Here is a 26,331-nt window from a genome sequence, read left to right on the forward strand (position 1 = left end):
ATTATGCCTTTTTTTAATTGAAATTTTAATTCTGGGCCCTAGAGAAAAATCCAGACGCGGGTGGGTTCCCCCCTTTTCCAATTAATGGACACTCAAGTTGTATCGATAAGTAGAGCGATCCAATTTGCTGCTTGATCCCAACTTCAAAGTGTGCATTAAAATGTTCGTTACAAACTGCCACTAGTGTACTAGATTCGACCTGTAGCCATCTAGTGGAAATATTGTGCAAATGAAATGTGTCTTGGGTCCGCTTCTGTACCCGTAGTTTGCTGTGGTGCACAAATACAGAATGAGGTGAATTAAAGTACGAGATACAAGTTTGCTGGTCGGAAAGTTAGTACGGCTCGCTGAGTTGAATTGTGTGACGCGCGAAGAGCAGAGGTAGACGCAAGCAGTCCGGGGTCTCGTTGGGTGTGGTGCCGTTGTCAGTGTTTTTAATTTGCCTTTATTGATCACGCATAATTTTGAATAGTTGGTTTGAATTTGGATGTTTGATCGAACTGAAGGCGTTTCGAGGCGGTTTCCGGCAGTTTTCAGATAGTGCAGTGTTGGTGCATTGGCGAGAAGGTGAAGAGAAATCGAAAGACTTGGAGGCTCCCCTAGAAAACAGCAAACATGACTAACACAACGCAACAGCTATTTAGCATAATTAGTATCGTAATCGTGGGGATGTTATTTGCGCCCTTGCCGTGTTCCGCCCAGCGAACGCCAACGATTTCACATATAACGCAAGAACAAATAAAAGATATCGGAAGCACTGTAGAGTTGGAGTGCTCCGTACAATATGCTAAGGACTACTCGGTGCTGTGGATCAAGGCGGGTGACAAGCCTGTTTTCCTGTCCACGGGCAGCACGCTGGTAATCAAGGATTCGCGCTTCTCGCTCCGCCACGACCCCAACTCGTCGACGTTCAAGCTGCAGATCAAGGACATCCAGGAAACGGACGCCGGGGTCTATCAGTGCCAAGTTGTGATTTCGGTAGTCACCTCAGTTACAGGTGATGTGAAATTATCGGTGCGGCGACCACCTGTTATCTCGGACAACTCGACGCAGTCGCTGGTGGTGACGGAGGGAAGCTCTGTGCAGATGGAGTGCTATGCGGGAGGATACCCAACGCCGACGATCTCTTGGCGTCGTGAGAATAACGCCATTTTACCAACAGGTAAGATCGCTTTGTGTACTTCGCTCTGTATGCATGCACCGCTGGCTAGGTAACGTGTGTACCCTCTACCTGTCACAAAGCGTAAGTCGTACGTGAAGTGCGCGCCCCGGTTGTGGACAGCGCGACATTTATTTCAGATCAAGTATCTGACCCAAATCCATGTTTTGCGGAAGTTTATGAATTGAAAAATTGTGCAACTTAGGCAGTTACGGAATAGTCAACAGTTGACGAAGCATGTCTACCGTTCTAGATGCGAGATTCTTCCAGTGTGCAATCTCGCTCACCTGACTCATGGCCATGGCGGGGCAACGTTCGGACAGTAGCATCACAAATTATTTGCACTTTCATTTTTTGTGTTTCAGTGCATATTTATAACAAAGTACGATAGTAACCGTAATATGAAGTCGCATTAGGTGGTTGGCTTTGGGAGTTCTTTGTGAAAATATCTCCTAAGATAGATTTACTCTAATGGTTCTAGGCATCAATACAAATTTAAATATTACTCGCTGTGATGTAGTAATGGTATCGAAGCTAAGTACCAGGTGGAGGTAGTTTTCTTTCTGTATGTGAACTTTTCCCTATGCGAAAAGGCCATCTTAAAATCATTTAATAGGGTATGTGTTAGCCAATCTTTAAATGTAAATAAGTAGACAATATTTGTGTTTTTAGCTAAAATTTTCTAATTTCCACATAAGCAGTATTTGTTCTAGATGTTGCACTGAAGAAGGGAAGAAATAGCTTCCGAAATACTGTACATGCGGCAATTAAATTTAAAAAAAAGCAAAGTAAAGACCGATATATCCGTTTTTACGTAAATGGTTGGTGGGAACTAATTGCAACTTGAATGGCACCCGCTTTATCCGACAGGCTTTATGGACAATATAAGAGAGTTTTTGGGCCCCGTGTGATGGATCCGTGAAATCGATTTTTGGCATCAATTCTATCCAGATATAGTGTAGAATATTAGGACAAAGTGATTTTTTGATATTCTGGGTCGTCCGGAAATTATAGTTAAACAGGTAAAGTGTCGTATGCCAGGTTTATGTCAATTCCTGTTATGAAGCGCCATTTTTCCGGTCCGAACGACGAAGCAAGAATTGAACCCACGGCTTTACATGTGCTTTTTGAAGAAGTAGGTTTAAGAACTAGGTATCCCAGATTTATGGTCAGTTAAGATTTTATGGTTCTAATTTGGCTCTAATTTTTAAATGCATTTTTCGTGAAACTGCCTGCTGAAAATCGGGTGCCACCATAGCCCAAAAATCAAGCCGGTTTTTTTTAAGGTTTTGTGTGAAAAAAGCCTTATTAAAATCGGTTTCCTGTCCGTCCCTCTGTCTGTCTGTCACACTTAGTATCTTAGAAACGGTAACTCCTATTGATACAAAATTTGGTAGAAAGATGGGTGTTGTGAATTCCATTCACAATTCCGATATTAGTTTTGGCATTGGTTGCAAAAGGGAGGAATGTGGGGTTTGAAAGGCGTCAGTTACTTCAAGGACCCGTTCTCGGAAACCCAACACAAATATCTGAAAAAAATATGGTGGCCCACACACATGGTGTCTAAGTCCTAAAATACTCTCCATATTGATATCTGTTTAAGTAAAATTAATAATAGTATATTACCATATTCATTATAAGTGTACTTTTCGGAAATTGAGCGGAAACCCTTAAGCTCATCTTAGAATCATCCAGTTGCAGTGATGAAGGCTTTACTATAGAGCATAGTACTACCAAAACAGAGTTATAATAGGTCAAAATTGTCACTATTGTGCAAATTCATTGCAGTCTAAGACTTTGAATGTCAGTATCATACTAAAATGAATGACAAATTAAATGCATAAACATTACGAGCTAGGTAAAATGAAACGATGGTCCACTAAAATATGCTTATATAAACAATACATAAAACCTTTCATATCTGAAGCGCTTGCTTCCGGTTTCCTGACTTGTTATACATTAAAATAGGCGGGGAAAACACTAAAAAATTTTAACAAGCTATCAAAGTTCGATATTTTTTAATAATCCTAGTTTGTGAATCGTATGTGTTGTATGATAACATTAGCCGGAACATATAGTAAGCGGCCTAGTGCAAATTATATTGTTGGATACCTCGTAGGGCTCTATCCACCCTGGCAATTTTTAACAGTTTCACGATCAAACTTTTGAACTACTTCCCATAAGAAAAGTGGTTGTTTAAAAGTCGGAATTTACGAACAGAGATCACTCTTCATGATGATCCTCTGTTTTGAAACCGCCATCCAAACTCCTACTTTTGGCGAATTTATAGGGCTTTTGTTGTGTTGATCTTGAATTATCTGCAGACTGTTAAGGGCAACTTTGTTTATTGACGCACCCATTTAAATGAAAGAGCATTTCGTCGGAGAAGAGAAACGATAAAAACACGGCACAAATTGTGGTCATTCGGCTGCAACTTCTGGGCTAATTCAATTTTATATTCGCGTAGTTTTAAATCTATTTGCCAACATGAATCGTAAATTATTTCTGATACAGCATGCTCAGCTAACTGATTGTGAATTGATAGTTCGGGATTGCATTGTCCAAAAGGTTTATTAATTTTTTCCTGCGTTCTTTTTCGCCTTACACGTTCTGCAGATTTCAAATTGATAGCTTCTTATCTGCGCTCTCGCGCACCTTTATAATGCAGTAGTGTTTTCATATCCAGAAAGTATTCAGGCTTATTGGTTTCTGTTTTTCAAAACAATACGAAACCGGATTCTGATGATGCTATATGGGGCATTTATGTGACTCGCTAGGTAGCCAAATTCATGGACTATTTGGAAGATATATATGCTTGTCCATTATGAAGTTTTGTTCAATACGGAAAACACATCTTCTTTCATTCACTTCGTTTCATTTAGTTTTACTAGTAAAACCAGGTTACTCCAGGGCAATAAAAACAAAAATTTGCACTGCAGTTCTGTGTCCTTTATCATTTCTATTGCCACAATATATAAAAGATACGAAGGAGCTTCGCTTTGTCTCATTCTTCTTAGTATGCAAGGCGCTGTATTTTGACACGAACGGGACATAACTCCCTTTTCTTCAATATTCTACACAGCATTTGAATTTTCTAGTATTAGTCTAAAGACAAGAATTTAGTTGGTTTTTGGTCTAATGGCAGAAAAAAACAAACTGCTGCGGAAATCAGGGTTTTATTTATAAAGTTTATATGTCTGTAAAACAAAACCTTATTAAAATCGGTTCAATGTCTGTCTGTCTGTCTGTCACAGGCACTTTTCACAAAAACGGCTATACCGATTGACACGAAATTTGGTGAGAAGGTGGGACCTGTGGACCGCCAGACATGCAGGGAGTGATATCCTCCTACGTTGAGATTTAGAGGGGGCTCCATACATGTAAAAGGGGGGTGTAAAATTTTTTTTCCTCAAATATAGTAATGTGGGGTATCCAATGAAAGGTCTGAATTAGTACTTTTCGAAGCCGGTCTTAGTCTTTTATAGAGTTGTCCTTTCTTGTATTGGGGACATATACATTCAAGAGCTGAACATTGAAAAACTTTGCTTTTAAGATTCATATTTTGGTTACATTGCTTGCTGTGCACAAGGGCGATGCCACATACTCGTGAAATTTCGTTTGCTTGATTGCCATGATGTTCATTTTCTACTTTTCGGTCAACTCTGTGAGTGTCCTAACCGCAGTTCTGTCCCAAGACTTGTCATAGCGTTTTCAGATATGGTTCTTTTTCCGGAAATAACGTGTTTGCTCAGTCACACTTGAGGCTTCATTAACCAAACTTTTATATCGTAGCTAGGTCTTGTCTTCAATAGATGATATTTTTAAATTTGCTTCTGAACTGCTACCAGGTGATCCACCAGGATTCGAAGGAGTCCACTTCTATATGGAGAGAGTTGAAAATAATTTTTTTACTTGTCGCTAATCTTTGTTGCCATAACAAGCCAGTTTTAAGAAAAGTGCACCTAGTTTTGGAGTTTGGTATTGCATAGTTAATATATTATAGTATACTTTTTTTAGACTCCAAACATTTTCGTTCATTTTTACAGAGTATTGATGTGTTCCGATATTCTTGAAACTATGTTGCAGATTTGACAACTTCTAATTTAATCGTTCCTACCGCGCTTAGCTATCGCCAGCACGACCGTTCTCTTCCTTTAACAACTCTTGGGACTAGCTATGCAAAATTCCTTTTATATGGTTAATATGCACTAATGCAACCTTGTAATTCGGCTGTATGTCGTCTGTCTCTTTGTTTGGAACATTGCAACAATCAGTTTCTCAATGGACACTGAATTTTAACTGTTCCGAAATTTCAAGTCTCAGTCGTGATTAAGAAGCATTTGTGAAAATTCTGTTTGAGTAAGTTCTAGAAGGAAAGAGGATTTGTCGTAGTCTGCAATGGGAAATGAGCATTTCTAGTTAATTCCAAAACTTTTCAGTCAGACATACTGCCAAAGAATTTTTAAAAAGCATGCTTCTTTACATTAATTTCAGTATCAATGTTTAAATGTTAAAGCTGATTTTATTGTCAAAATTCTGAATTTCAATTGAGAAGCCAACAAATATGTACTTTTGACGGGGAATTGCTTATCATTAATCTACATATGTATCTGCATCTTTGCATCTGCATAGGTTAACGTTTTCTTGTTACGACTGTTTTACTGTGAATTAAGCTGTTTCTTTACGTGATGAGTGGGTGGTTATTTGACTCGCAATTCAATGTCAGTCAACCTGACGCGGAAGTCTGAATTGATTATCTACATATTTATAGTAGCTGTTCATTGATTTGTCCGCTTGCCACTTGTCTTAATTTGCATGATTTCGTTCATTTACTTTTAGTTTGTAATCACGCAACCGAGTTCGCAGCAATGGAAATAAATGAAATATATTCTGCATGAATGGAATATTCCCTTTTCCTGGTATATTTCGGCCTATTCGCAGCGACAATACATCGATAAACATTTGAGTCTGATGCATATCGAATGTAAACCGGTACCGCAATAGTTTGAAAGATGGTTCATGCCATTCAACCGACGACGGGGTCCTTTTATTCATTTCTGCTCACCATTTTCAAGGAAATGTCCTTTGCTTGGAAACAACGGGACAGCTACCTGTTTGAACAATTATGGGTTCAAGGGAGGGCTTAGAAGGAAATTTGTATTTTTTTGTTATTTTCAATATTCAGTGTACCTGTCGAGGTGTTTGGCAGGTGTCGAAATATTGCGACAGGTACTTTCAGAGAATTTTAACCGCCAGGATTTATGTGCTTAACTTATCGTTTTATATGGGATAAAGCCAAGTTTAAGGTCTAGCACAACTATCCTAAGATTAGGATTTCGAATGTTGCTTCAAAAATGGTAAAGTAATAAAACAACAAGGAAAGGTATTCCACCAACATTCCTTACGTTTGGCGATTAGATTTGTTTCCTTAGTTTTATTGTTTGAATGCTTTTAAAAGAAAGATATTCACTGAAAATCGGAATTACTTGTAAGGAGATTTTACATTCAATAGAGGCGATTTGAATATTTATTGTCTGCTATGCAGTTTTGGTTTCAAGGAAACACCAGAGAACCAAATGTTGGGAGTTTCGGTTTAACTATGGAACCTTCGGAATCTTTTTAAGGTTTTGTGTAAACACAAAACGTTATTAAAATCGGTTTACTGTCTGTCTGTCTTTTTTTTTTTTTATGGATGGAGGTGGACATCTTAGAAAGACACTGTCGCGCCAGGTTGCAGCAGCGTGTGGGATTCTCACCCACTGAAACCACCCCCACTTTCTCCTTTTTCCTTCCCCGCGGGACCGCCGCAAAGCATTACTTCGCGGGGTGGACTGCGCTTTACGCGACCACGCCTTCCGTTCTTCGCGTCCTCCTTGCGCGCTCCGCTCTTGCCAGTTCCTCTTGTATTCGTTTGATGGCGGTGTTCACCGCACACCAGTTTCCCTCCGATTTCAACATTTCCCCGACGATGTTCTGCGGGCTTAGAGTGGTTTTCAGGGAGTCTTCCAGACTCCTCCTTTCTAAGAGAAATCGTGGACAGTGGAACATAACATGCTCCGGGTCCTCAGGTGTGCAACCACATTCAGGACACAAGGGAGAATCATCCAGCCTGAATTGTTGCAGGTACTTCCTGTAACCGCCATGTCCTGACAGGAATTGCGTCAGATGGTAAATAATCTCACCGTGTCGTCGCTGGATCCACTCTTCAATACGGGGAATCAAAGTGTGGGTCCAGCAACCCCTCTGCGAGTCATCCCACCGTTTCTGCCACTTCTCCAGCGACTCTCGCCTTGCCGCCTTTCGGCATTCTGCATCCTTTTCAAGAGGATTCATTTTCCTTGTCTCGTACAGGCAGCGTGTCTCACTTGCCAGAATGTCTATCGGGTTCATTCCTGCAATAACACACGCTGCCTCGCCTGATATTGTTCTGAAGGCGCTGCACACCCTTAGCGCCACTAAGCGGTAAGTCATATTCACTCTCCTACGATTACTCTCACACGCTAATGCTTCCTCCCAAACTGGTGCCGCATATAATAGTGTGGAGCGAACCACTCCGGCTACAAGCAATCTGCGACTGTACCTTGGACCTCCAATGTTAGGCATCATCCGCGCTAATGATACGCTGGTATTTGCCGCTTTCTCACAGGCATAGTCCAGATGTCCCTTGAAATTGATTTTAGCGTCAATCATCACCCCTAGGTATTTGATAACCGGCTTCGAAGTGATGGCGTGACCACCAACGCGAATATTAATCGTATTCCTCTTCCTACGATTGGTAATCAAGACCGCCTCCGTTTTTTGTTCCGCAAGGTCAAGCAGAACCATCTCCAGCCACGCTTTTATGGCGCTAATGGTTTCGTTAGCGTACATTTCAACGTCTTCAGGTTCTTTCGCGACGACAACCACAGCTAGATCATCTGCGAAACCGATTATCGTGGCCTCCTTTGGCACGGGAAGGACAAGGACCCCATTGTACATGACGTTCCACAGGAGAGGACCCAACACTGAGCCCTGTGGTACTCCTGCGGTGACGGTGTACTGCTTGGATCCCTCATCCGTGTCGTACCACAGTGTCCTCTCCGAAAGGTAACTGTTGAGGAGCTTAGTTAAGTAGCTAGGGACACCCGTTTTAGCCAGTGAACTTTTTATCCACTCCCAGCTTGCGGAATTGAACGCATTTTTGATGTCCAACGTCACTACGGCACAGCATTTTTTAGACGACATCGCGTCTCGAGCCAGCTTCAAAACAACGTCTACGGCGTCGATCGTTGAGTGGGCTTGACGAAATCCAAATTGTCGCTCCGATAGTCCATCCTTGTATTCGATGATAGGGAGCAGTGCCGTGTCGATAAGGCAAATCGCTCGATGTGATGATGGGTGTCTTGGGTGTTTATTCGGCTTCGGGAGCAAAACTAGTTTTTGCTTCTTCTACCGGTCGGGGAAAACTCCTTCTGTCATGCATGTTTCAAACACACTGATAAACCAGTCGGGTCTGGTCTTAACAGCGAGTTTAAGGGCTCTATTGGGAACAGCATCCAGACCGGGTGCTTTGTTATCACCAATTCTCCGGCAAATTTGCGTAAGTTCCTCCTCAGTTACCGCAGGTATGGTGTAGACGTCGAGTGCTCGCTTGTGTTGTTTGCGCTCCCCTTTATCCGGGGGGAAGAGCGCCGTCACGATATCGAGCAGAAGATACGGACAGGTCAATTGTGGTGTTCGCCCTCTCCTCTTCTTCATAACTATCCTGTACGCTGTTCCCCAGGGGCTTTGGTTTGCCTCTGTGCAAAGCTCCTTGAAGCATTCTCGCTTGCTGGTCCGTATAGTCTGCTTAAGCTTACCTCGAAGGTTCACATATGCTAGCCGTTTCTCGTCGAAGTCTGGTCTTGCTCTAGATCGTTGGCAGATCCTTCTAGCACGAAAACATGCATCCCGTAACACCGCGATCTCTTCATTCCACCAATAGTTTTTAGCGCCTTTTTGCGAGAACTCGTCGCCTCGGCATAGCGTCGCATGCTCTTGTTATGCGTCCCATCATTTGCTCTACCTTTTCCGTAGCCGCACCACCGGGACTTTGGCCTCTCAACAGCATCTCTATGAATGCATCCTCCTTAAGCCCTTTCACGGACCAGCCCCGGTTTCCAGCCTCACGGGAACACGTATCGACGCATGGCCCATATTCGATCTGGAGGAAAATCGCCTGGTGGTCGCTGTGAGTATAATGCTCACTGACAAACCATGTCATTCTCCTCGCCAATGTGGTACTCACATATGTCAGATCGACTATTGAGCCCGACCCTGTCCCACGAAAAGTGGAAACGTTTGCCGTGTTGGCAAGCACCAAATCTAGCTCCGCGAAAGCCTCGAGCAGGATACGGCCCCTGGCGTTCGTAGTGCGACTGCCCCAATCAACGGCCCACGCGTTGAAATCACCAGCTATGATCTTGGGGTTTCGACTTCTTGCATCCGAGACTAGAATACCTAGCATTCCTTCGAATTCTGTTATCATCGCGCTTGGTGGAGCATAGCAACTATACATATAGATACCAGCTATTTTTGCCCTGACGAATCCAACTTCTGGAAACTCCATCACTTCTTGAATGGCCTGATTTCCACACGCCCATATTGCCGCCTTGCCAGTTTCATCTGCAGTCCAGGCACCGCTCTTATTGTTGCGATAGGGCTCGCTGATTATGGCAGCTTCGATTACCTTCTCATAGATGATCTGCGAGAGAAGGTCTTGCGCTGACTCGCAGTGGTTGAGGTTGATTTGTATCAACCTCATTTTTTTACTGCATTCAAGGCTCGCCTAAACACAGGGCATCTGCTGCTGCCTGCAACGTGCCGACAGTCGACGCCCTTTTTTTCCTTGCAGAGCATGCATTCAGGCTCAGCCTTGCATTCCCTGAACATATGGCCTTCTTCCCCACATTTTCTGCAACATTTTGACCTGTCACAGTGACCGGTGCATTTCGCCGCTATGTGGCCGAATTCCAGGCATCTAAAGCAGCGCTTAAGGGATACCTGCTCCCTGAGTCGGCAAACGACCCAACCTATTTTTACTTTCCCAGCCGCCAGCAGTTTGAACGCTGCTTCAGTTGGTAAGCTTATGGTTGCCGTTTGCGTGCCTCCGTATGCCTTCCTCAGTCCCCTGATTGCGGAATCTTGCAAGCCAAGTGGTCCGAACTGCTTTTCTAAGGCGTCACGGATATCCTCCTTGGTCGTGATTTCGTCAATGTCCTTACATTCTATGACAAGCTCCTGCTTTCTGGCCCGTACTTGAGCTTCTTCTCCTAAGGACTTCTCCACCTTGCCGAGGAAATTTTCCACCGTTTTGCCCGGAGACTTCTTCAGCTCCAGCATCAAGTCTCCTTTCTGGGAGCGTCTGATTCGGCTGACGTTTTCTCCAAGGTCCATCAGCTCAGGATCGGATTTGACCTTCCTAAGGATATCGGCGTAAGTCATATCCCCTTTTTTGGAGATGATGATTAATTCGGGCCGTAATCTTCTTTTCTGCGTCGTATTTTTCCTTCCGCCAACCTTGGTCCATGCTTCCTGGGTCCCTTTTGAAGGCTTTGCCTCCCTTGGGTCAATTGGAGCCGGCGCCGCAGTTTCCACGATGTTGGTAACTTTGTTTCCCTTGCCTTTTGCCGGTGAGAGGCGTTTTTGCCTTTTCGCGTCCTGTGAGGATCCGAAAGAATCGTTCGCGCACTCTCTACTCCTCTTTTCAAGTTTACCGCCTTTTGGATTTTGAGGGGGTGTCACTTGTGTTGCCTGGGTGACGCTTGATTTCTTCGGGGCGTTTTTTTTCTTCCTTGGCACCATTGTATAGTACCCGAATGGTACGGACCATGTTTTTGATGGCCTGGTGCACGTTGTGTTTGTCCTTAATAAATTCAGACAATTCTATATTTTACCTCCGAGTAGGGCAAACGATGATTCTTCCGGACTCTGACATAGCTCCTCCGCTTGGTTTTCACATTGGGCGCTTACGTACTTATTAGCCTTCCGAGAGCTTCCCTGATTTCCTTCCTTCATCAAGGTTGATTTCGGATATCATCGAGCTTCTCTTAAATGGATCAAACACTAAGTCCTGCGACATGTTTCGACCAGGTATAGTTACCCCGCTATGGGCTATAACTGACCAGTTTCTGCCCCATCTTTTCTTGGCTTTTGAACAGGCGTTCTCGGGAATGCTGTACTCCTTTTAAATGCCTCTTTCTCCAGGCTACTTGTAGTATTTGATGCAACGGTGGCCAAGTAATCCACCACCGAGGCACTGCGGTCGAGGGATATCGACGGCCGGGAGCCTGCTTGCCCAGTCCCAAAAGCCGCTGGTACTGGGTTTCCTGTCTGTCTGTCTCTCCGTCTCTCCGTCTGTCTGTCTGTCTGTCCGTCACACGCATTTTTCTCGGAGACGGTTATAGCGGTTGAGACCAAATTTGGTAGAAAGGTGGGAACTGTGAACGCTCACGCATACAGTGAATTACATCCTTTTACGTCGAATTTAAGGGGGGGTCCCCATACATGCAAAAGGGGGGTGTAAATTTTTTTTTCATCAAATATAGTCATGTGGGGTATCAAATTAAAGGTCTCGATTAGTACTTTTCAAAGCCGATCTTAGTTTTGACATTCGTTGGAAGGGTGGGAAGCGCCGGGGGTTGAAAGTGATCACTTCTTTAAGGGGGCCATTCTCAGAAACTACCAAACCGAAAAATCTGAAAAAAATCAGGGGGCTGCCACTATATGGTGCCTGGGCTCCGAAATACCTTCCATGCCGATATCTGTTTAAATAAAGTTAATAATAGTATATTACTACAATTTTTTGCAATTGGTTAGAAACCCCCCTTAAGTTCATCCTAGTACCATACCATTTGCAGTGATATAGGCTATAATATAGAGTATGATCTTACCAAGTTTGGTGGAAATCGCACTATTACTAACAAAGTTATAATACCTCAAATTTGTTGCTTCTTTGAAAATTGAAGACTATGAATGTCAATATCACCCGAAAGTGGATACTCTCACATAATATATGCATATATTACGTACTACGTACTAAGAAATACACAAAACCTTTCGTACCTGAAGCGTCCAGCTTCCGGTTTCTCGACTTGTTTTTTCGTGCACTGAAGCTCAAAGCAAATATTAATTATTATATATAATATGTAATTATTCAAGTCCTTTCATTGTTTTAATTCTTTGCCTACATAAATATTAGGAGGAAAACATCTAATTTAGATGTTGTTTCCTTTCAATCTCTATTTGGTCAGGTCTGCTGGGAGAAAATCTGGGTGCGAGGTGAATAATATGCCCCCGGAAATTGCATAATTAGGTCGGAGGAAATCATCCCCTTCCCCCTCGAAGGGCTTGTTCCTGGGCGTTTTACTTATGTTTGATAATTTCTTCGGTTATTTATATGCGGTATGCTGAGATCTCAAAATTCATTATTGATTGATTTATAATGATGTAAAAACAATGGCAGTTTGACAGCTGTTTAGTGTATTATAACTTTTCATTCTAATGACAGGCGTTTTATTAAGCAAGTGAGATGAGCTCCTATCGAAATGGACCCCTAAATACTCGGTGAAGATTTAAGATGCTCTTATAAATTACATGATGCTGACATTGACAATTTTGTCGTATAGATAAGATATATGCCAAAAAGACTATACACAGGAGGCGAAATTGCCTAGCCTTGAAGTTTTGCGGGACACAAAATATGGCACCCGGTGGGCGGATCTTTTCAGTCATTTGTGTGATGATGTTAATGCATATGGCTGCGTTTGACATAGGAATTTTCCAGCTTGGTGCTAAAACCAATCGTAGAAGGCGGCAATCCGAATAATATTGCAATGACATTTTATCAATTTACTATTGTGTTTATATAAAAAATTTTTTTCACCGAATCGAGTCGTGTGGACTATTAAATAAAAAATCTCGACTAGTACTTTACAAAGCCGATATGACATTAGTTGCAAAGGGGAGGAGTGCGAGAGGCCGAAATGGGTCAGTTACTTCAATGACCCATTCTCAGAAACTAAACAGCCAAACTATCTAAAAAAAATATAGTAGTCACATGGCGTCTAGGGATAAAACTACTCTCCATACCGATACCTGTTTAAATAAGGCATGATACTACCAAGTTTGGTGGAAATCTCATCATTACTAACAGAGTTGTAATAGGTCAAATTTGTCACATTTGTGCTAATTTCTTGCATTCTGAGACTGGATGGCAATGTCATACTAAAGTAAATGGTCTGTTAAACTAAATGCATAAACATTATGAGCTAAGTACATATGGATCAAATATGCTTATATAAGCAATACATAAAAACTTTCATAGTTGAAGCTTTCAGCTTCCAGTTTTCCGACTTGTTTTAACTACTTTCACCTCCTGTGTACAGTCTTCTTGATATATGCATAAAATTTTCGGCTGATCGTGTGTGCAATGTTTCATAAAATTCTCAATCTAGGATGTAGAAGTGATTTATGGAAATCAGTTATTAACTTCTCTTTGGTTTTGGGCTCGGAAGTGAAATCCAAGCCCATGTCCCAATAAACAATAACTGAACAATTTTGTTCTCGAACATTCGACCTACTTTTCGGCTGCCAATGAACCATATTTATATATTTTAATATTTTGTAAGGCCATTATAAAAATCAGATTTCAATAGTAAAGTAAGGAACGAACTGCAGATCATCTGACTAACAGTGCCACCCGAAATGGTCGTTAGAAGTATTTAGTTTGCACGGGAAGAGATCCACAGACATTCCATTAAAATTGTCTAGGATAGCTTAATAGAGAGAGCGCTAGGCTATCGCATCGGAAGATTACGGTTCAAATCTTACGGGATTTATATTGTGAATGGATGTCGGATACTAGTCGACTTAGCTTTGATGAGTACCTGCCTTAAGGGCAATACTGACCACATTGCTTCTTTCAGGGTGCCTCAGACCTGTAATGTACCCTCACGGTTTGGAGTAAAGTGTTTTAACATGCTTCAAGGCCCAGGTGCAATCGGATTTTCGTGCCAACGATTATTCTTACCAAGTTATTCGAAGTTGTGATAACTCGAAGCCGGATTTCATCTAATACTAGCACTAAGTGCCAAGCATTTAAGCTGGGACGATCTTACCTACTTAATGAGGCTGGTGGTGGTGGCCGATGGCCGGCTAATGGGAAAATCTGTCGAGAACTCTCCCCAGCATCAAGCTCACTTGCAGAGTGTTGTATTTCTTATTCCATGCTGTGTGAAAGTCCCAGAACATCAAGAGATGCCGTAAGGGATTTAGGTATATTACTTGTAGCTGACAATATTATAGGAACTAAAAAGTAGAGACGACAAATTTCCTTCATTTCGCGAGCGAGTAGCTAATTTTTTCGCCATCTCTTCAGCGTATTTCCGTTCAATATGGCTGTTATGGAGGACAGCAACATCAATAATATACGCGGAGCGACCCGTCTTGTCAACGAGGAATTCGTTAGGCTTGTTGTGTGGTATATGGCCCCAATAGAGCAGAAGCAATAAGCAGAGCTATCGAGCACTGAATGCGGTTCATATTGACAAACCACGGGCTGATAAGGGGAATATGTCCGCCCCTTATCAGCCCGTGGTTGTATGCAATATTTCGATGAAACACCTTACGCCGTACCATACATGCTGCACTGGTTCTTCCGTTCTTCTTTGATTTTTTTTTATATTTGTTTACAATTATAATACTTTATTTTTTATCGATTTTCTGATTTTCAAGAGAACTGGAGCCTAAGGGTTTCATCAATGATCTTGACATCAGGTCAATATCATCTTCTTAAAATTTCTCAAAACAACTTCTGCATGTTCTGTCACAAACTACTTTTACCACTTTCAACTTCCTTAGCGTTTGCTCCTTGTTGAAATTCGTACAAAATACAGTGGCGTAAATAAGTTTTATTAGTAACCATCATTACAGGATTGTGTCTCACTTAAAACTAAAATGAATCATCTTCGTTTCAGCCCATTCGATAGATCAGCATGTATACGTTCAGTGATATAAAGAAAGGGCCAAAAATGACAGAACTGTCCACTAGATGTAATATTTCAGCTACTATCTTTAGAACAACAGGGAGTACGCAAATATCAGTCTAGATACTTGCCCTTCTTCAGAATCTTAACAATGAAGATTTTGATTTGAAATGTATTCTACCAATATAAACTACCTGCTTTATTATCTAACTTCACGAAGAAAATTCAGCATAATTCAGCAGGTACACAGAAGTTTACAATTAAAATGATTACAAACAAGCCGGGATACCGGAAGCCGGGCGCTTGGGTATAAAGTTTTTTTGTTCATCTTATTTGCGAAACTCTATGCGCGATTTTCCATTCGAACATAGCTAAAAATACAAAATACTCCTTCCATGCCAAACGCTAAGATATACATATGTACATACAAATCAACAACTTACGAATAAATACTGTTTTCACCCTCAATAACGCATTTTTTCGCATTTCCACTTTACTCCGTGCACAAAGGAATACATATATATGTTATGTACATAAATTAAAACTCGCTGTTAACCAGGTACACACATGTCTATAATATTGGCTACTACCCGTAAGCTTTATTAGCATATACATATATATACATATACATGTCTACCTTGATTAATTGACACTGACATGGAAATAACTAAAAAAAAGCCAAAAAAGGAAAACTGAAACGACCCCGCTGTCCATATAAGTTGACTTTATATGCCTTGGGTGCCGTAAATTTATTTGAAATATGAAATTTTGACCTCCTATAAGTTTGTTAATAATATTCGGATTGCCTTCAAACTTTCCAGAATTAGGTCCTATATTACCGTCTATGCTGATGTCAAATTTTGTACTTCTGGTAATACACTATTATTAAGTTTATTTGTGCAGATATCGGAAGGGGATGTATTTTGATGCCTAGATTGCATATAGTTGCATCACTGTGTTTTTTAAATTTTTCGGTTGGATAGATTCTGAGAACAAGACCTGTTTCACTTTTTGGGGCCCAATTTGTTTGCCTATCTCGCCTATGTTTCTCCCGCTATCAGAAATAATAATTAATAAAATGTATACCTTCCTTTGCTATATATCAGAAGTATCCCTTAAAATTCAACACAAAATGGCGCCACTTGCTGCATGTAAAGGGACAAACAGACCACATGTTCTCACCAAATTTCGTAACAATCAGTTTAGCCGTTTCCGAATAAATTGTGTGTGACAGTCAGACAGGCAGACATTGAACCGATGAAAGTAGCTTTCGTTAACTAAATTTGTAAGCAATCATAATTTCAACGAAAATGAAAGTTTCTTCATTTATGTCTTGGGATACAGCAAATGTGTCGGGATAGCTGAGTGGTTAGAGCACAAGGCTGTCGTACGGAAGGTCGCGGTACAAACCTCACTGGTGTCAGTGGGATTTGTAACGTGATTTGACGTCGGATACCAGTCGACTCAGCTGTGAATGAGCACCTGAGTCAAATCAGGGTAATAATCTCGGGCGAGCGCAATGGTGACCACATTGCCTCCTATAGGGTATCCTGTAGTGTACCGTTACGGTCTTAAATGAAGTGCTCTAACACACTTCAAGACCCTGATCCAATATGGATTGTTGCGCCAACGACTATTATTATTATTATACAGCAAATTTACACGAACGTGAAATTTAACGATAGTTGGATTTTCCAACACTTTCGTTTCGTATGCTATGTTATACATATTTACAATTAACTAAAACAGAGAAATAAAATTTTCGGGTTGTCCCTTGTCTAAAACCAAATCACTAAAACGCTTCACCTTAATAGACACTCCTCTAATTCGGCTAATTAGAGCTATAAGTTCCTACTATCAAAATGCGTTTATTAACGTGACTATTATATTTAAATTGTCTTTAGTAATACTTTTCATACTGCTTAATAAATGACTTGTTTTTTCTGCGGGTATGTAGAATAAATTTCCAACTATTTTCAACAAGCAAGAATACCCTTACCGTGTAAGACTTCAGTATATTAGGCCTTTTACATTTGTGATGTCTTAAAGTGCTTTAATTTTACACGAAAATGAAAATATTGACCTTTTATAACTTTTTTGTTAGTACTGCGATTTCCATCAAACTCCTATAGTGTCCTATAGTCCTATAGTGCTGCACAATTTTGTATTCCTATTTTGAGGCGGGGATTTTATAGATTTCCTCCTTCTCATGTATGGGGAATTTAGAAAATCACAAATTTATGATATCAGTGATTTTCGAGTAAATTGGGTATAATAAGTTGACAGACATTGAATCCATTTCACCGTAAAATCGAACTTTGTTGGTTAATCATTGTGAATTCAATCTTAAAATCAAAACGATGCATTCTAACTGCTTGAAAATATTGCAAAAGTTGGACTCGTTAAGGTTTTGTGTAAAACAAAACTTTATTAAAATCGGTTTACTGTCCATCTGTCTGCTGTCCGTCACACGCATTTTTCTCGGAATTTGGTGGGAAGTGTGAACGCTCACGTATACAGTGAGTTACATAATTCTATGTCGAATTTAAGGGGGGTCCCCATACATGCAAAAGGCGGATGTAAATTTTTTTCCATCAAATATAGTCATGCGGGTTATCAAATAAAAGATCTCGATTAGTACTTTCCGAATCCGTTAGTTTTGACATTTGTTGGAAAGGTGAGGAGGGGGTTGAAAGTGATCATTTCTGTAAGGGACCCATTCTTAGAAACTATCCAAATCTGAAAAAAATCAAGATGCTGCCACTATATGGTGCCTAGGCTGCGAAATACCCTTCATACCGATATCTGTTTAAATAAAGTTAATAATAGTATATTATTATAATTTTTAGTAGTTGGATATAAAACCCCCTTAAGTTCATTCTAGCAACACGCACACAGGATATAATATAGAGCATGATCCCACCAAGTTCGATGGAAATCGCACTACTACTAACAAAGTTATACTAGGTCAAAGTTGTCGCTTCTTTGCAAATTCAAGACTTTGAATGGTAATATCACCTGAATGTGGATATTCTCACATAACATATTACGTATTAATGGAGCAAATGCACAATCAAATGTCTTTATGAAGGAAATACCTTTTGTGCCTGAAGCGTCCAGCTTCCGGTTTCCTGACTTGTTATATATCGGCGCGATAATCTTATTTGGGATGTTTCAAGCGTCCTAGCATGTTTAATTTGAATCTTCTAAAGTGCACTGAATTGCATGTTTCCGATTCGATAATTCCCTGAAAGAGTGATTGAAAATGAATTGCATTGCCCTTGAAAGATACTTATCGGATTGCATCATTCGTTTGGCATTGTTGATGTGCAGCATTATGCTCTTTGTAGAAATAAAAACGGAATTACTATGTGTTCGTATAAAGTTAAAGCCTGCTATAATTTACGGAACTGGTTGAATGCACTCGTATCATGTTTTCGGCAAGAATTCATTAGAAGTCTGCTTTGCACCTTTTCGTAATTCGGCCTGTTATGCTGGTTATATTTTACACAAAAAAAAACCCTGTTGAAATATCCAATGGGCGAAACATTGAGATTGAAAGAAGAACTTGTTTTGAATAGAGGATCGGTTTCTGATGCAAGCTGCAAGCTACTTTGCATTGTATCAGTATCGTCTATACGCGAATGGGCATTATATAAAATCTTGCAAATTGTGTCCGTAACTCACTGTTTCGTCTGTTGCTATTGATATGGCTCGAAATAATTTCACCCCTATCTTTAAAATACATTTCCGGTAGAACTAGTTATTTACATTTTTAAGGACTATAATATAATACAACGTGTGCAAACTGACTGCAAACAATACTTTTTCAAGTCCAATTATTTCTCAACCCCAGTTAGTAAACGGAAAAGGGTAGCATTTAACGAGCGTGGTTGGCGGAATCCGATTGAGCGTGGAACCTAGTATAAAAAAGTGTGACAGATGATGGAAACAATCCTCTTATTGGAAAAGGGTACCATTTAACAAACATAAACATTCAGTGTCACTGGCGACTTGAAGTGAACCTAATTATTATTTCCTTCAAATGATTTATCCCGCGCAGAACCTTTGATGTAAATATAAAATACAACCAAAACCAGAGCTGAAATCTAGTAAATAGCGGGTTTTTTAATTGCGCAAAATAAAGTTAATTATAATATATTGCTATCGTAATTGAAATTTGTAGAAACTTTTATTGGTCAATTTTTCAAATATGGAGCAAAAGAATTCTTGTTGTTGCTAAACCAATTTCATTGTTTGCATATATTGTATTTCGGGAATCAACTGTTTCTTTTTTGAATGAGTTATATTCTGAGATAAAAGGGCATACTTATATTTTAAAAGCATACTTATATTTTAAAAAGTTAATTAGGATGGAAAAATTGTTCCCCAAGTTTGTGTGTGTGTTTACAATTTTAGCCTAAGAAGACTCAAGCAAAAGTTCTAGCTTATCAAATGGTGCTAGAATATATTGAGGAAGAGAGGTTGAAGATTTATTTATAGATCTTACAGAAATGTTTTAAAAGGAGGAAAGAAAAGAAAATAATTGTGATCGCTAGTGTGTAAGGCGTGGACTTCCAAACTTGCTAAAACAGCACTAGAATTTCACTGGAAAATATTTGCAATCATATTTGCGAGAAGTAATTTTATGACTTTAGTATATACAATCAGGTCTGATTAATGATATCCTGAGCTTTCGAAGGCTAGTCATTCACAGTAAGTTTTAGAGCTGCATTTACTTTGTTTCAAGTCGACTCTGAAATAAACTTGACAATTTGAAATAATAAAAACTTGTTTTTCCTATTCGCTAATGTTGATTTATATTTTGCAAAAACCGATATTTCGGGAACCACTTGTTCCCTTCATCAGTGCTAACAAGTCTGCTCATCAGTGGGTTTATTAGCTAAATTTGTAATTACACTCAGATAAACTTGGTAATTTGGGCGTAACAGAGAATACATTGCATCAAATAAGATTTCATAGAAGTGCATAGTTGCTAGCAGGGAGATATACTCCATGATACCAAGGGATAACATGACAACGAGGTTTCGCTTGGATAAGAAGTTTGAAACACGTTGGAGTAACAAGGCAAACTGGGAGAGCGTGGCTGTGTCATATAACTTAAATCAAGAACTAATTGCTCGGTACACTGATAAATCTCTCACAGTAGAGAGAAGGGATACTGGGGTCACTGCCTCAAAGAAAATGTACTTGGAACCAACGTGTAAGCACACTAGCACATTCCAATGAGAAATATACGCCATAGACAGATGGGCCTCCTTTAATCTCCAAAGGAACTACAGGGGGTAGAACATTGCTATTTTGACTGACAACCAAGCGGCGATCAAGGCACTTAGGTACAACTGGGTGAAATGGTATAGAAATGCCTTGAGACTGAATACGCTCGGCTCGCACAATAAGGCCTGCATACTCTTGAGTTGGAGGCCATGTTGGATTGGAAGGCGACGAAGCAGCATACGAACTGGCCAAGAAGGGATCAGGGACGCCTTTATAAGGACCAAAACCCTTCTGTAGAATCGGAAACGGGTTGATGGCAATAACATTAAAAATTGAAGAAGAACGGCTGAGGGAACTACCATGAATGGAGCACTTCAAGGTACTTATTGGAGAAACGAACCCAAGGACTGTTTAAACCTCACCAAGAAGAACTACCGGATTATAGTGGAAATACTCATTGGTTACTGCTGACTAAATTATCACCTAGAGAGCTAGGGATATCTACGGACACTGTCTGCAGGTTCTGTGCGGAGTGTGTCGAAACTTCTATACATGTACAGTGTCCGACTTTTGCGCAAAGTAGGTCGAAACACCTGGGAGAATACTTAATACCAGATGTAAGGTTGGAATATTTGGAAGTAGGGAATATACTAAAATTACTAAAGGTTATCTGAGTGTAATTATGGGGTGTTTCCATCGATTAATTATCTGAAATAATGAAAAACTTGTTGTTTCTTTTTCGTTGGTGTAGATATTTATTCTTGCAAATACCGATATTTCGGGAACCACTTGCTCCCTTTATTAGTGTTAACAAGTCTTGTTAGAAAAAGAAACAACAAGTTTTTCATTATTTAAGATACTAAAGGTTATAGGCTTGCGATACATACTATAGTTAATGGGTGAACTATAACCAGTAAAAGGAGCACAATAGTTTTTTAAGGACGCAGTGCATCTTCTCTTAACAGAATAATAATAATAAAATAATTGTAAGTATGATAATGTTCGTATATTATCATTAACCCACGTAATTGGGTCGAATTAATGTTGAATCTTTTTGATAATATTGTCAAGTGCCTAAATAAACAATATAGGCGAGGTCATTTTTAAGCTTTTCTGTGAAACAAAACCTTATTAGAGTCAATTCGATATTTGTCTGTCTGTCACACTCGATTTATCCGGAAACAGCTGGACTGATTGTTATGAAATTTGGGGAAAATATGTGGTCTATGAATCCTTTTACATATAGTAGTGGCGCCATTTTGTGTTGATTTTAAGGGGGGAGAGGGCACTTGCGAAAGGGGAATCATCATCATCATCAACGGCGCAACAACCGGTATCCGGTCTAGGCCTGCCTTAATAAGGAACTCCAGACAACCCGGTTTTGCGCCGAGGTCCACCAATTCGATATCCCTCAAAGCTGTCTGGCGTCCTGACCTACGCCATCGCTCCATCTTAGACAGGGTCTGCCTCGTCTTCTTTTTCTACCATAGATATTACCCTTATAGACTTTCCGGGCGAGATCATCCTCATCCATACGGAATAAGTGACCCGCCCACCGTAACCTATTGAGCCGGATTTTATCCACAACCGGACGGTAATGGTATCTCTCATAGATTTCGTCACTGTGTAGGCTACGGAATCGTCCATCCTCATGTAGGGGGCCAAAAATTCTTCGGAGGATTCTTCTCTGGAACGCGGCCAAGAGTTCGCAATTTTTCTTGCTAACAACCCAAGTTTCCGAGGAATACATGAGGACTGGCAAGATCATTGTCTTGTACAGTAAGAGCTTTGACCCTATGGTGAGACGTTTCGAGCGGAACAGTCTTTGTAAGCTGAAATAGGCTCTGTTGGCTGACAACAACCGTGCGCGGATTTCATCATTGTAGCTGTTATCGGTTGTGATTTTCGACCCTAGATAGGAGAAATTGTCAACGGTCTCAAAGTTGTATTCTCCTATCTTTATTCTTCCCGTTCGACCAGTGCGGTTTGATGTTGTTGGTTGGTTGGTTTTTGGTGCTGACGTTGCCACCATATACTTTGTCTTGCCTTCATTGATGTGCAGCCCAAGATCTCGCGCCGATTACTGCCTGCTCGATCTGGATGAAGGCAGTTTGTACGTCGTTGTACGGGTTGTTCTTCCCATGATGTCGATATGGTCAGCATAGGCCAGTAGTTGGGTGGACTTAAAGGGGATCGTACCTCCTGCATTTACCTCAGCATTACGGATCACTTTCTCGAGGACCAGGTTAAAGAGGACGCATGATAGGGTATCCCCTTGTCGTAGACTGCCGTTGCTGTCGAATGGTTTTGGGAGTGATTCTGCTGCTTTTATCTGGCCTCGCACATTGGTCAGCGTCAGCCTAGTCAGTATTATCAATTTCGTCGGGATACCGAATTCTCTCATGGCGTGTACAGTTTTATCCTGGCTATGCTATCATAGGCGGCTTTAAAGTCGATGAATAGATGCTGCAATTTTTGCCCATATTCTAACAGTTTTTCCATCGCCCTGCCGCAGAGAGAAGGATCTTTATCGCTGGTGAAAATTTTTGATAAATGCTCACACAACAAAAATATTTAAAATTGTCGTTTGAAGGCCAGCGTTTAACAAATTATGTTGCGGCTTGCCGGTATGTGGTTGGTGTATTCAGTTCAACTGGCGGCCGGGTGCTTTGCGGGCTGTTTCGCCGAACCTGACAAGCCGAACTGAACGTGGTTGGCTTAAGGGGTTAGGGTCGGAAGATACCCTGCCTTCATATTTCGTTATTTGGAATGGGATCTCCTCTCCTGTTGAAATTTTTAGTTCTTCGTTTATGTTTATGTTTTTAATATACCAAGGTGCACCGGCATCATTCGAAGCACCCTGGACTGAGCTCTCTGTAGCAACTTGATATTAGATGCGCACGCTGAACCCCGGAGCTGAAGTTCTTAAGTTCACATTGGCAGTTGAATTCAAGTCCTAACTTAAAGTTTTTACTTAGATGTGAACATTTGTTTTTTGAGCTTCATTTGCAATGTTTTTGTTTCGATAATTCCCTCCACTTTAGTCGTCTATCAGGATGCATACCGAAAAAGTTTAGTTGAGGGACTATTTCATCATTGACTAAGACCTTAGCGCAGTTTTGTCGCTCAACGGTAAAAGTGACGTGACAACGCTTAGTTTCGCTCACGGGAATTTTCCATTTTGTAAGCCACTTTTCAATTCGTCTTAAGTGGATTTATACATTTTTTAATACAGCCTGAAAATCGTGGTAGACAGTTTAAATGGATCTGTAAACCTTGAAGTTGTCAGGTTAAGATAGTTGGTAGAATTGAACCGTAAATGGGGTAAAGTGTCGGCCTTGGGACACTGTATTGGGGATCTTCAGCTTGAATGGTTTAATCGTGAAACGTGGAACTATAGAATTTCACTATGAATTTACGCTCCAAGAAATATAATCTAAAATTCCATGCAGCTGTCCTGGGAACATTTTCATTATTTTAAAAATCAAGCCCTCGTGCACACTTTGTCGAACGCTTAATCCATATCCAAAAAGATGTGCAATACTTTCTGTCCTCTAGTGTACTCGTTATTTCAAAAACAATTGACGTCTTGCTCGATTGAACCGTGCTTCTGTCGCAACTCACACTGGTGCTGATAAATCACTTTCTTGTTCACTAGACATCGTAAGTCCTAACTGTTGCTTCCTTTGATCCTCAAGGGTTTCTGCTTGCACTTTAATTGGGAGTGTCGATTTTTAGATGAGCTCTTATGTACTTTCGGAAATTCAACGACTTGGTTGATTGATGACTATCAGGAGAAGCGCTTCCAAATTGTGGGGCGGGCCACTTATATTAGCTTGGCCTTGAGGTGGGGATTTCAAAATGGTAGCAAAACTGAAGCCCTGCCGTAGATGAATATGGAGTGATATTGAGCAAAAACAAGTCGAAGAGCAGAAGCTGGACGCTTCAGGTATGAAAGGTTTTATGTGTTCCTTACACAAAAGCATTTGAGTATATATTAGTTCCATTAATACCTAGCAAGTAATGTATATGCATATATTATTTCAGAATATTAACTTTCGCATGATACTGACATTCGAAATCTTAACATTTGCATTGTGGTGACAATTTTGACCTATTATTACTTTGTTAGTAATAGTGCGATTTGCCTGTGACAGACGTACAGTAAACCGATTGTAATAAGGTTTTGTTTCATACAAAACCGTAAAAAAGGAAAGAGAAACTAATCTTAGTAGTTTAAGTCACAAACTGAAGTAAATAAAATATGGTAAATGGGATACTAGGGGGACAGCTATTCTATATTAAGTGAAGTTGGACATCACTATTTTTCATTGAGCTAATTTATTTCTATTCGTGCCGCTTCTTGAGAATCTGACGGTTTTATAGAGTAACTACTAGATTAATTGCTGAGCGAACAGTGACCTATATGTAAGCAGAAAGAAGCTTAACTCTCAATGAGCCTAAGTGACGCACGAGAAGATCTTTTTAAATTATTCATATGCGCAGGGTCATATTTGTGTTATACTTTGGTACTTTGAAGCTTGCCTATGAGAAACGTTTGAAATTTTATCCATCACTTTATATCATAGCTTTGAAATGACTAATTCAGTGTCTAAACGATGCTTATATTATTATTGATCGACACTGTATGTATTAAAAGAATGAACACCCGAAAAATGAAAGTATGATAGCGTATTTAAGCTAGTTTATATATTGATTCAAGTTGCCTCAGTTGGTGTACGCAGGTTTTATTTTGAAAATTGGCTCTCTCTGAAAGAATATCTAAACATTTGCGATGATGGACAATTCGACCGTGCACGGTGCAGCGCGGCTAAGCTTCAACTAGTCTTATTTATATTCAACTATATTTACCACATATTAACATTTATATTTTTGTTTTAGTAGACAGGATTTTAATTGCAGTTGGAAATTAATCTGATTCTTTCATTATCGTAAGATTGAATCTCTTTCAAGTTAAAGAATGAAAAAATCCAAGTGCAATGAAGAAATGTTAAGCCCAATCAAGCGACGCGTGGTGTATATAAAAGCAAGTTATGTGTCTAAATGTATAGTAAATGTTGGTCTTTTCTACTTGAAAACTGCAGTCGACAGATTTGAGAGCTTATCCCTCTGCCACGTATTTCTGTTGTTTGTAGTTGTTGTCAACATACATTTGTATCCCAGACTTCTTATAGTGCTCATCAATAAAATTGACTCAGTTTAGCTGATTAATTGACTGAGTCACGTATTAGCTCTTCTCCAGTTTCTCCCATTGTTTATATTGTTATTTTTGATGGAAATCTACTGTGTACAAATATTTGTTAACATTCAAATATATGGTTTTTGAATGAATACTATAATAAACATTCTTTATTATGTGGTTTGGGACGGACTATAAAGTATAATTCTGTGAAGTTTTAAAAGTGAACAATTTTTATTGTATTAATCATTTCAAGTGCATGTGCTGCTCCAGTAAATAATAGTTGCTGTTACTGGGATTTTGTTTAATAAAGTCTGGTTACCACACGTAGCCTGCATATTGCTCACGTTTCTGTAAGCTTATATATCACACTTGAATGTACATTGTACCTATTTGACAAAAATAGGTTAACTTTCCAGTGACTGCCCTCTCCAACTATCCGAAAATTTTGATATTTTCAATCGTTCCAAGCATGAAATAATTAACTGAATTATTGAATTTTAAAAAAAACTTTCCATTATTCCATATTCCGTTGGTTGGACTTAGTCAAAACTGCATTTTTTGTTGCTAACGTTGCCATTTTCTATAAAACCGATGTTCCTTTTTTTCCGAAGCTTTACAGGAATATTGTTCGTATTTAATTCAAACTTGGCTTAAACATTACTCGCATGGGGCTTCATATTCTAATACCATACAAAATGTGATGTCTATAGTTACAGACATAAATTGTC

The 26,331-nt window shown here is 40.0% G+C and overlaps 1 protein-coding gene across 1 annotated transcript in view; it reads left to right on the top strand.

The window, feature by feature from the left end:
- Positions 1 to 328: 328 nt before the first annotated feature.
- The window catches only part of LOC119655050 (lachesin-like), a 29,986-nt gene continuing 3,983 nt past the window's right edge, over positions 329 to 26,331 (top strand). The window contains 1 exon segment of the mRNA XM_038060740.1: positions 329 to 1,162. Within this exon segment, the coding sequence (XP_037916668.1) occupies positions 616 to 1,162 (547 nt within the window). The 5' untranslated portion in view covers positions 329 to 615.

Source organism: Hermetia illucens, chromosome 1, assembly GCF_905115235.1.
Source record: "Hermetia illucens chromosome 1, iHerIll2.2.curated.20191125, whole genome shotgun sequence".
Taxonomy (NCBI): Eukaryota; Metazoa; Arthropoda; class Insecta; order Diptera; family Stratiomyidae; genus Hermetia; species Hermetia illucens.